Genomic DNA, 12446 nt, shown 5'->3' on the forward strand with positions numbered 1-12446 from the left:
GCTGCCATTGGCCTCAACCAGGGCTGTATCCTCAGCTGCCATTCTCAGACCTCCTGCAGAATGCGGAGATATGATGTCATATCCCAGCTCGCCACGTTACTTAATACATAAACAATGCTATGGAGCTCTGCACAGATCACCGTACTACTACTGGGCTGGTTTCGAAGATGATGTTGATCAGCTTGAATTCCACAAATAGGCTGCTGACAATTGGCAATTGGTTATTGGGTCCTGGCCCCCCGTACTAGATCTGCCACCCTAGGCTGAGACATAGTGGCCTAGATGAGAGTACGCCACTGTCCAGCAGTTGTATATACTTGCTACATTATACAGCGCTTTAAACTTTAAATACAAGGTGGAATTATATCAACCAGATCTGTCCTTCACAAACTTGCTTTAGGCTTTTCAGATGTTCCCTGCGTAGAATCAAGAAATCTCTGGTGTAAATGATTAAACTTGTTGACAGCTGCATGTCACAGATTAAACAGAATCAGTAAATGTATGTTGGGTAAAAAAAAATCAAATAATTATAATAAAATGTCCAAAATATAATAAATAAAAAATTGATTCCATAACCAGCATAACTCATATAAATAATGGACTAAACAGACAGCCATTCTGTCTTTATTAATGAAATTTGAAGTACATTAAATCACAGATTTACGGGATTTTATTTTGATTTTAGTCTGTGTGACAGAAACATCAACCAGTTCTTTATTTAATGAAGAGTATTTTACTGTTACGTTTTGCCATCTAGTTCTATGTTGAAAATATAGATATCTGGTTGGAATGGAGTTGGCTTATCAAGGGGATTGATAAAATCTCTCCGGAAACCATCATCCTACCTAACCTAACCTAAATTGTAAAACATATCTGTATCAGTTAATTTTACCAAACAGATCAAAGAGAACAAGTTGAGAAATGTAAGATTCCACCCCAATGGATTAAATCCAATGTGCTCTTTAGTTACGGACTAATAGTGTGCCAGGCTGACCCAGGTAGCCTCCATAGAAAACAGTGGATTGTGCAAGTTGCCAATCCTGCATTATACTTTAATATCAAGACAATTACTTGTACTGCACATCACCAGCTTGTAAAGGTGAAATAATAAGGTAATGCTATAGAACACATTTACAAAAGACAAACAGCCCTGTAAAAACCTCTAAAACATTTGTACAACCAGCAAAACCACCCGAAATGACTGCATCTGGGTTACATAATACCGTTTTAAATCCATTTGAAACATTACCAGTACATTTGTTTGAAACATTTTTATGCGCAGTTAGAGCGTGTGCATGCTTGCTGTGGCCCCTATACTGTAAAGCTCGTTTAACGTTGCCTCAATTTAGTGTCTTCAAATGTATCTTCCAAAAAATGTCATATGTCCTATGACAATGTCAGTGACATATTTATCTCCATGGCAACCATCAATAATGCTGAGTGCTGGGATATGTGCAGCACCTGGGAACACGCTATGGAGGCTGGGCCGGCTCGGTAGAGTCCTCCATGGTGTAAATGGGTCAGCTTGTAACCAGAACCTTGAGCAGTGGCACACCGGAGTGGGGGTTGGGTATGTGCTTGCTTTGGTGGAAAAAAAAGGGCTTCTGTCTCCCCCTCCACTGATCTGCCATCCTAGGCCTAGTAGATCCAGGCCATAAAACAGCATTGCATTCATCAACAGTTCTGGCTGTCCTTTAAAACTATCCGGTTTTATGTGAGTTGTAACAAACATTTTACCTGATTTTGTCTGGCCAGCTCTTACCAACATATCTATCAGCTATAAGCCCAGGGCTAAAACTAGCAACAGTAACAAAAAATATCAAATACGGAGCCCTAATCAACGTCTAAACTTAATTTTAATGACATTAGAAAAAAGGGAGTTGTAGAAATAGGTCAGGAAGTGTTCTCTTACGATACATTGAACAGTCTGTTCTTGCGTTTTTACCTCCTCATATTATACACCGGGAGCTATCTGTCACAGTCCATCTTGACTTTAGGGTCACGTTGACACTTGCTCCCATTAACCATATCTCAGCTAACTTGTGAACAGTCCCAATGAGCAAACCAAAGAAAGGAGCTTTAGGTAAACAGTTTAATTGACTATATAAACCTTTGCAAAAGTCAATATGACATTTCTGGCTAAGTTAAATTAGTTATGAGCTGCTGTAATTGACATTTTTAGAGGAGCTGTTGCCATGACATAGCACATTCATCCATTGAATATAGTGCATATAGTTTGTCAATTGTTTTGGAGATATTGGGCCAAATTCAATGACCTGTCTACTTTCTACTAATGAAAAAAACAAAACAAACAAGGACTAAATTGTTACAAAGTGCCCATAGATTTAACTCCCTGGGGACACAGTATGTAACAAGCTCTAGCTGCTTCACCGTGTACCTTGTGAATGTTATTTTGAATTAAAAGTCACTACGTGTCTAAGCATCTTCAACCAAAACTCCCAGGCATCCAACTGAGATGAAAGTAATTGAACAATTAAAAAATGTGTCCATATTCCCTTGTTTTGAAATGGAACTGAAATACAACCATAACATGCATTATATGACCAAAAGTATGTGACCATCACACCTGTTTGGACATCCCATTCCAAAACCATGCGCATTAATATCGAGTTTCCTCGCCCCCTTTCGTATTATTATAGCCTCCACTCTTCTGAAAATGCTTTCCAAAAGATTTTGGAGAGTTTCTGTGAGAATTTTAGCCCATTCAGCCAAAGGAGTATTTGTGAGGTCAGGTACTGATATCTCAATGGGGTTCAATGGGGTTGAGGTCAGGGCTCTGTGCGGCCACTGGATTTCTTCCACACCAAACTTGTCAAACCATGTCTTTGTGGGGCACAGTCCTACTGGAACAGGAAAGAGCTTTCCCCTAACATTCAGAAGCAGTTTTTATGCGCTACACGCTTCAGCAATAGGTGGCCCCACTATGTGAGTGTGAGTGTGTGTGTGTGAGCTACCGCTTTGTGGCTGACCATTTTAGTCCTTCCTCTTCACAATAATAACACTTACAACTGATCAGGGCAGAATTTACATGAACTGACTGACCAACAGTGCCACATTTAAAGTCACTGAGCATTAACATATATATATATAGATATATATAAATGTCCCAAGAATGGAAGGCACACTCTAATCCATAAACTTACTTGCCCCGGTGCTGATCCTCGACCACAATTAGATATCCATGGAAAAAATAGGAGCACTTGTAGGACTTCAAGTGCAAAAATATTAATTATGACCTAAACGAATAAATATTTAATATGAAGTCCGGCAAGTGCTCCAATTTTTTCCATGGATATACATATATAATTACTGGTAATTATTATTTTTATTATTTTTATTACTATTAATGGATTATGCCCAATTACAATCTGTATACAGATCTATTTACAGGCTTCATCATAATCTGTGTACAGATCTCTTTGTCTGCTCGATCATCATACTGCTCCATCATGATCTGTATACGTCTTTTTGCCTGTTCCATCATAATCCAAATATGTTTCTCATTGTCTGCACGACCATAATCTTATGACCTGGTGCTAGTTTCACAATATTTAGAATTACTCTCATCCTGCTCCATCATAAAATATATAATTTATTTAGTGCTTGCTCCATCATAATCTATATACAATGTTTTAGTGTCCTCCATTATAGTCACCTATAGCATAATTTGAATACATTGCTCATTCATAATGAGTATATTAGTCTTACAGCCTGCATCATTCTAGTTTTCATGTTCTGTGCCTGTTCTGTTACGATCTGACACAATCGTACAGCACATGGCCTTACTCATCATCCTACCTGGAAACTTTCCAGGTTTCATTTGGAGTCTCCAAGTGAAGCACAGATTCTCAGGGGCCGAAGGTTAGCATCTTTAATCTACGAGTAGCTGAGTAGCGTTTGGTCCTGTCCAGGTCCTGCGCACTTCCACCTACTCTCTGCCCTTTCAAAGTCCAACTAGCGTTAGACCTGCTCTGTTATCACAACCCCAGGAGAAGGGCTACAATGGGCAGCCAACCTTGAGATGTTCCCGGGTATGCCTATCTTAAAAGAGTGTTCCATGTGTGTATTGTCTCTCTTCGTGTTTGTGTTATAAGTTTCCAGCTCACCTGCTGTCTGTAGGCTCAGCCCGGTGTCCAGTTTATTGTGTGGTTTGTTGCTGATGAACAGGTAGCAGAGAACACATACAGTGATGATAAACGCCAGCAGGACCACGGCTGCAATGGATAAACCAACCAGTGCCCCCACACTGCAAAAACATTAAAAAAAAACCATAAAAAGAAATGCTTACAAAAATACCTATTTACATTTTATTATAATGATGTTTACAAACTTGGTAAGCAAAAACATAAGATCATTAATACAAAGCAAAGGAAAAGACTTTCCAAAGGAAAATGATGATAGATAATAATAACAATAATCATAATAATAATAATGCATGCTTTTAGTACAGTTCTTTAACCATAATCCATTGAATATGTTTTGGAAAATATATGTCTGGTGTCTGTAGATGAGTGTTTAATAATGCTTCTACTACCCCCCTTAATTTTAGTGGAAGGCTTTTCCATCACCTTTACCCACCATAACTTATGTAATGGTATATATATATATATATATATACATATATATATATATATATTGTGACAGAAAGCAGGGGATGATAATGGAGGGAGTATATATATCCCCTTTTATTTTGCAGGGTGGTTACCCACAATAGTTTCTACTAGCCCCAGGGAGATGTCTTGTTAAATAATGGAATTACAATGTTAGAATGTCTCTTATTTGTGTGTTTTGGGTCCCTGGGGTGGAGCATTTGGAGAGTAGGGCGGGCCAGTGCTCCACTTCACAATTTATGAGCAGCCGAAGACCAGCAGGTGGGAATCCAGTCCGGAGATTCACGGTTACTCTCCTAATACTCATCTGTTTCTACTAATTAATGGGAGAGGCAGTTAAATAGCCTCCTGATAATTGGCTCCCTGAGAGAGAGGGGGAGAGTGCTGCGGAAATACTGAGTGCTGCGGAAATACTGAGTGCTGCGGAAATACTGAGTGCTGCGGAAATACTGAGTGCTGCCATAATACTGAGTGCTGCCATAATACTGAGTGCTGCCATAATACTGAGTGCTGCCATAATACTGAGTGCTGCCATTATTGCATATAATTTGTTATTTTGTTTGTTGGAACGGATAAGCCCCCCAACTGCAGTTAGGTTGGAGTACCTTGTATTAGTTAGTGCTCACAAGAGCGAGGCTTTTTGTTTTGGTTTATTTATTTTCTGTAATGCCTGTGGTGATGAAATAAAACAGGCCCAGCCTTTTATTTTACCCTCCTTGTGTCTGAGCCGTCTCTGCAGCCTGGAAGACTGTGTGTGAGTAAAAATTCCCGGACAGAGTACCAAAGTGAAGGGGTATTGTGTCACAATATACATATATATATATATATATATATATATGTGTGTGTGTCAATAGAACCTTTAATCTAAAGGAGGGCAGTACCTTGCTTTCGATATTTAGAATATATATTTATTATGTATGTATGTATATATATATATATATATATACAGTATAATATTTAGTTACTTCTTATTAAAAAGCCGAATGATATTTTGGTGAATATAAATTATTTTATTCTATTCATGTAAATTTACTCACTCAGGTGCTACCAGCATTTACACCTCTGGGACATTAAACATATTTTCTGAAGAAAGAGTCCGATTTTCTTACATCTAAAAGTACAGGCTGTTCTAGTCTATTTCCTATTACCGTATAAAGTATTCTGGCCATGAAACTGGGACTGGTGCTTCTTAAATGTTGCAAACTCTTTTGAAACCTCATTAACCAATTAAGGCATTAAAATAAAACCCACTTATGATTTCAGTATGGTAATACAAAATGTACAGTATGCAAAAAAAAAACTATACAATTTTTAAGGGTATATTTAACAATGAAAGAACAAATGTGTAACAAAAATGGAAAATTAAGCCATCTGTGGGAAATGCCCCTAAAGATAATAATGGTGAACACTTTTTATGGCAGTAAATTAGCTCTCAGAATATAGCATGTGATTAAGGGCACTAATACATGTCATTTAATGGGGCGGCTGAAGGAAGCTGTTCAATTATAATCCATTAGGAAACAATGTGTTTAGAAATTCTGGATGAATGATGCAAAATCAGTAATTAGCTAATTCTGTATTTGGAAAAATACGGCTGCAATTTGATGTGCGTGTACCCGTTCAAACGTTTGAGGACACTTTTATTTCCTTGAAAAATCAAGAATTAAAATAACATCAGGATGAAAAAATACAGTGTAGGCTTTGTTAATGGCGTATATGACTATTGTAGCTGGAAACAGCTGATTTTAAATGGAATATCTTCACAGGCGTACAGAGACCCTTTATCACTCCCATCACTCCTGTGTTCCAATGGCACGTTGTGTTCACTGATCTAGGTTTAAGTTTAAAAGGCTAATTCATCATTACAACCCTTTTGCAATTATGGTACAAAAATGACATGTCCTTGTCCTCCCTAAAACAGCTATGTGACTTTTGAACGGTAGTATATACTATATATATATATATATATATATATATATATATATATATATATATATATATATATATACACATAGTATGTTACTTCAACATAAATACTGTGATGTACACAATAGGGAATTAGGGAACACTTTAAAAGAAGGTTTTATGCTTATTTAGGTTGAGCCTCCAGGTACCATGACAGTCAGAACCTAAATCAGAACCAAAGAACAAGTCAAGAGGTAAGGGGATGATCAGGGCTGAGTCAATAGAGAACATGCCGAGATGCAATACCAAAGGGAGAATTGTTAGAAGAGTTTGAATGAGAGTTGTGGTTTCACCTTCTTGACATTGATAAATATTCAAATACCCAACCCAGTTGAGCATCTGCTGCAGGAAGAGCTTGGCTGACCATCTATAATATATAGTTAAACCAGTGAGATGCCTTAAAGGTCTCTTCAGCTATTGAATTAAATATAATGCAAGGCCATCTCAGCCTTTCTTGTAAGAGAAACTTGCTAGTGTTGGCCCTTCATAATAAATGGTAAAGCAAAGAACTCGAAACCACAAACCTCCAGCAAACTCTACCGCAAAACCCTCCCATTAGTGAATGCACCCCAATATCCAAGGTCACCCAATAGGTCACCAACAAGACAGGAGGATATAGTCAGGCTTAAGTAAGAAAACAGGTACACAATTCCGTACCTAATGATAATATCGGAATGCCAAGCTGCACAGAGGCTTTATAAAAGACGCGTACTTGTGAATGCCCGCATTCAGTGACCCGGAAGGTGCAGAAGGCCGACAAGGTATGAGAGAGTACGGCCCCACGGCAGAGGAACCAGTGATGAGTAGTAAGACCTTGACACACACTGTACCTAGAAATAGACCTGCCTATTCTACGCACACCCCTGGTAATTGGCCCTTAGGTAAAGGTATCATAATTGGGGACAGCAGAGAGTGATTCAAACAAATTGTGAATGTTCTGTGATTTAAATTACACAGTTTTAGCAGCTCCTGATATTGGGTTCCATCACACAGTAACATATAGAGTTTGATGCAATCTTTAAGAATGAGAGTTTTTAGGGTGTAGAAACTCAAATTCAGATAATATTCCTTTATGTTAACAGCATTTAGCCGCTACTGTACTTGGGCAATCCTAATATTCACTAGGTTGCTTTGTTGGTTGAAGAGATAGATGATTAATTGGCCTCAGGTGCAAATAATTGCTACTCACCATTCTGCGTGGTGTACGGGTCTCTTTCTTTTACAGTAAAACGTGTGATCGGAGAATGATGGCTTCAAAGGTCATAAAATGTTGCTTTGAGAGAAACTGCGGAAATTTGATCAAAAGGACGTTTAGAATAATATGGGCTGCTGCGGTTTTCTCGTGTACTGTTATCCTGTGGCTATTGTAGAATTAGTTTTGAGTCCTAGTAGTACTTTGTCCTTGGCATTTCGAAGCGTGAAGAAGGTATTTATAGCTAAAGCAGGAACAATATCAGTTTTAAATGTTTGCAGCAACACATTATGGCCTAGGCCAACCAGACCTCAGGTGGCAGGTGCAGGAGGTGACAGCCCGTAAGCTGCTTAACAGGTGGAGAGATGGTATTATTTACTATCATACCGGCTCTAAGGACAGCTGCTGGAGGTGAGTCCTGGAGGTGGCTGAGACATTGCCTTAGCTTAGGTGTTGGACAGCGCCCAAGGTATACACATCACTGTTAAAAGGAAGTGCAAAATCAGACCCTTACTTGTTGTGCTAAAGAGAATTTAACTGGACTCCGCTATTCCTCACCAACTTTTTTGCTAGACAATGTCTAGGGCCAAAATATAGCACTTTTTCATTTTTTCCTCTCATATATTAAATTTTTGTATGTGTGCCAATGATGGGTTTCGCATAATGTTTATTTGGATGTGTTTACAAAAAGCGCACTAGAAATGTGTAAGGATTTGGCTTGTGAAATCTCCCCTTCAAGACTCTGGTGGTTCCCTTCATGGGGAAATGGACAATGGGGATATGGGCTCCGTTGGAGTTTGGCATGGTGGGATATACCTAGACTGCATTCGTTAGTGAAAGATATTAAACCTCAGATCTACACTACTGAGGGCTAATTACCGAGCCTCACACTCAGTGTGCTTCATCTCTATACAGGGAGTTAGGCTACCTGCAAGTCCCCTGCCCCTTTCAAGGCTCTTAGGGGCAAATGCCAACTATTAGGAGCATGAGAGGGAACACTCTGGAGGGGGCATCTATGAGAAGTTATATTACAGCAATTACCCGCAGCTACATACTCCAGCATATAGCTGGGGAACAAAATGTGTGTCTGTGTGAGGATGTATTATTAAGAGAAAGGACCCATTTTAGGTTCCCAGCTGGATGAGAGTTTTGGATTATGGTGTCTGTTATTCCTGAAGATGATGTCTACATTATTGTTTAATTGCAAATGTTGGCGCTTTTATTCCACTGGTAAGTATTGAACAATTTTTGAAGAGTTTCTAGAATTAAAATCCAAAACGTTTCATCAGATAATACAGAACACCCAAAGAATTACATGACATACTATCTCAACCTAAAAGGAGACTCTACCTTAAATTCCAACTGTTATGAAACATCTTTCAGAGAACTGAGCTCAGGTGCTGTTATACCTGGGGTTATACCTGGGTTTGTGGACATGGTCCATACAGAAGATAGCTAGTCTCCATTTCCATGATTTTACCTGCCATTATTCCTTATCTCTGATCTTTATAAAACATGCTGCTAGAAATGTCTAGACAAACTTAGATCAAACTTAGATCAAATGGCATCCTACTCATGGCATTATATGCCCCACGATATTTGCACCCTTTATACACTGCTGTTTGGCATTAACTATTAAAAAAATAGTTAAAACGGAACATTACAAGGAAAGGAACATTTTAATCCTAGCTTAAAACTAACTCCACATCCTTAGATGGACCAGTAATTTGATCCAACATTGTGACGTCCAAATGAATAGATGAAATAGGTTTAACGTCAGGAGAACAAATCAGAATTCTACACTTCTGTATGCAACAATGTATTTAAGAAAAGAAACTCAAAAGTTTTCATTTTCATAGTATGTCCCCTTTTAATCAGAAGACTGTATTTAAAAAAACAAAAACACTTTATTCAGGACAAGGGTTCAGGAGGTCTTCTCCATTTAGTATACAGTCCTCTCCTTCTCTGCAGTATATACCGCTTATAGCAAGTTCCAGTGAAGATTTATGTTCTGCATTTGCTTCCTTCAGCAATCGTGGATAAGTGTCCTTCCCCAGTGAACTGTAGCCTATAACATGTAGCCGGAAGGTATTGATGAAATCTGTTGTAACAAATGTCACACATTTCCATGTAATTATATGTGAGGGTTGTAAATCGTTAATCTTGGCCATTCACCAAAAGCAACGCACGCAGAGCTGCAACAGACAAGCAGAATGGAGCTCAAGGCAATTGGGAGCAGAAGTTCAGAAACCTGACCAAGGGGGCAACATTTTTCATGTACTTCACTGCGAGCAAAGGACATTGGGGTTCTTGCAAGGGCCTGTTTAGAAAAGGACTGTGTGGAAAGGACTCCGATTGATTTCAATAGGAGTTCTCTCCTGCCACTGGCTTATTGATTCGAGCAGCCAGGTCAGTCAGTGAATATTTGTATTTATTTATTTTCATTTTGCTAGAATGCATGTATTGAATTTCAGAAAGGCATTTTTCGCCACTGCAGATCACCCTTCCATACATACCTAATAGTCCTTTGTGGGGAAGTTTGTCAGAATACCTGTGGTTTGATGTTGCTATGGAAACTTCAGCTTCGTTTCCCATTGGTTGATGGGACTCTACAATAACCCCACTAAACACACTGTGTGATATATATATATATATATATATATATATATATATATATATACATATACATCCCCTAATGTAAAACTCTTATCACAGAACTCCGTTGCAATTTCCTTAAATAGGCAATTAAATTTCTTCATAAAACATGGGAGATCGCACATTACTGATTTCCGCAGTTATAGTTGAGCAGGCTCTCTATATATAACACAAGGGACATGCGCAGGCTGTAAGCACATCATTAGCACCCTGGACCCTCCGTTTTGCACTTTTTAGTTCAAAATTCTCACTTAAGTTGCTCTGGCTTATGGCTGGTGGTGGAGGGTAATTTTTTTAACATACCAGCCATGGTCTGGGGGCAGAAATGGCACCAAACCACACTGTTCACATGCACTGTTTTTTAGTTGTTTTAGCATGTGTGGCTTGTTCCACTGACTATACCACAGTAATGTCAGATCCTAGAGCTTTTTTTGGGCCAGCTTTTTTTGGGGGGCTGTGCCTTTTGCCCCCTTGAAGACTTCAGAAGGTCCTCTTTTCAGCCCTCCTTAGGTATTGGATGGGGGGGGGGGGTGGCCTGTCAGTTCCCATTCTGCAATGTGATCAGTGTCACGTGTATACCACGTACACCATCCAACCCACATGCTGAACCCCTTATTGCTTATTATTAAACCTCGGGTTCTTATGCAGGGTTATATCGGACATGCAAATCTTACATTGGTAACTTGATTTTAGACTCACTTTTCACACTTTGCATCATTTTTATACACAAAACCCAATGTGGTCATATTATGTGTGTAGGGCATTTCATCTGATATACAGAAATGAACACATGGTATTTTTCAAATGTGTAATATTTTATATGTATATAGACTAATGTGCATTTGAAGAAGTATGTACAACCATTCCCTCTGGGTCGATGTACTATTACATTACATTTATTCATATAGCGCCAGCAGATTCAGTAGCGCTGGTATACCTCACAGTATATATTCATGTTATTCATGGATCAAGTTATAAAATTCAGTTTGTAGTTCTTGGTATTAATTCACAAAGTCAATTCACAGAGGTTACACCAAAGCAGGACCTCTTCATATCAGATCAATATGTAGCTCAGCTTTTATAGACCCAATATAGTACAAAGCTGTACATTTCTACACTATAAACATTATATATATATATATATATTACATATTAAATTGTGTATTTTTAATATAAAACAGTGTATTTTTTATTTTTTATAAAGAACAGGACATTTGTATTCAGGGCTGTGCAGTTTACATACATGCTAAACACAGAGCCCTGTATGTGTCTATGTTGATGTGTATACTCTTCTCATAAACCATTGTGTTCTACCTGTATCTTTGTGTAGTGTATATTTGTGTAATCATTGTTATAGTAAATATCGCCAATTGACCAAACACAATGGTTAAGGGTGTCAAAAACAAAACTCAACCAACAGTGGCAGAAGAACTGACAATCTAACATCATAATACAATAATAGTCATTGGAGTCTTACCTCAACCACCACATATAGCTGTGTTCATATGGGAAAAAGCTATTAGGGTCATCACAGCAGTACTTGATATCCTTAAATCCACAGCAGTATATGGCCCCCAGGTCACTGTCTGCCCTGGGACAGCTGAAAGCTCCCATCAAAACCTTGTCTGCAGTGGTGTAACTGGAGCACTCTGCGCTCATAGTCTGGCTCCTGGCTCCTTCAGGCATAAAACAACATGAAAAACAGAAGGGGGCAAAAGGGCAGCTGATAGATCGTGATACTTCCCAACCCATGAACAAAATAACTAACAGCAAGGCTTTCAGTACCAAGCAGGTATAAGGCACTCACAGCAGCATCATGAGCATCCCTCTGCTCTCATCAGGACCACACGCTCAGACTATACAGCTGCTCTGACAATAAACCAGATGCTCCCATTGCGTGTGTCTCTGGCTCCCTCTAGTGGTGACAACATTTGAGGCATTTGTTTAAAATCAAATGGTGTCTTTCAACTGCTACAATTCAGATTGTTTTTTTTCTTTAAAGA

General features: G+C 38.7%; 1 protein-coding gene across 1 annotated transcript; it reads right to left on the reverse strand.

Moving 5' to 3' along the window:
* Positions 1-383: 383 nt before the first annotated feature.
* LOC149288483 (protein shisa-like-2A) lies at positions 384-12102 on the reverse strand. Its single transcript, XM_089491657.1, has 3 exons — positions 11921-12102; positions 4128-4267; positions 384-466 (listed from the first exon to the last, which is right to left on the reverse strand). The coding sequence occupies exons 1-3, from the start codon at positions 12100-12102 to the stop codon at positions 384-386; spliced, it is 405 nt and encodes a 134-aa protein (XP_089347783.1).
* Positions 12103-12446: the final 344 nt, after the last annotated feature.

This window comes from Sceloporus occidentalis, unplaced genomic scaffold, assembly GCF_023333645.1.
Source record: "Sceloporus occidentalis isolate IW3139 unplaced genomic scaffold, rSceOcc1.0.p SCAF_51, whole genome shotgun sequence".
Taxonomy (NCBI): domain Eukaryota; kingdom Metazoa; phylum Chordata; class Lepidosauria; order Squamata; family Phrynosomatidae; genus Sceloporus; species Sceloporus occidentalis.

Excerpts from the sequence above, each read along its gene's own strand:
- LOC149288483 (XM_089491657.1), bottom strand. The coding sequence starts at position 12,102 with ATGAGCGCAGAGTGCTCCAGTTACACCACTGCAGACAAGGTTTTGATG. Across the intron at positions 4,268-11,920 it reads AGCTATATGTGGTGGTTGAG|TGTGGGGGCACTGGTTGGTT; the intron begins GTAAGACTCCAA and ends ATGTTTTTGCAG. Across the intron at positions 467-4,127 it reads GCTGAGCCTACAGACAGCAG|CTGTCAACAAGTTTAATCAT; the intron begins GTGAGCTGGAAA and ends TGTGACATGCAG.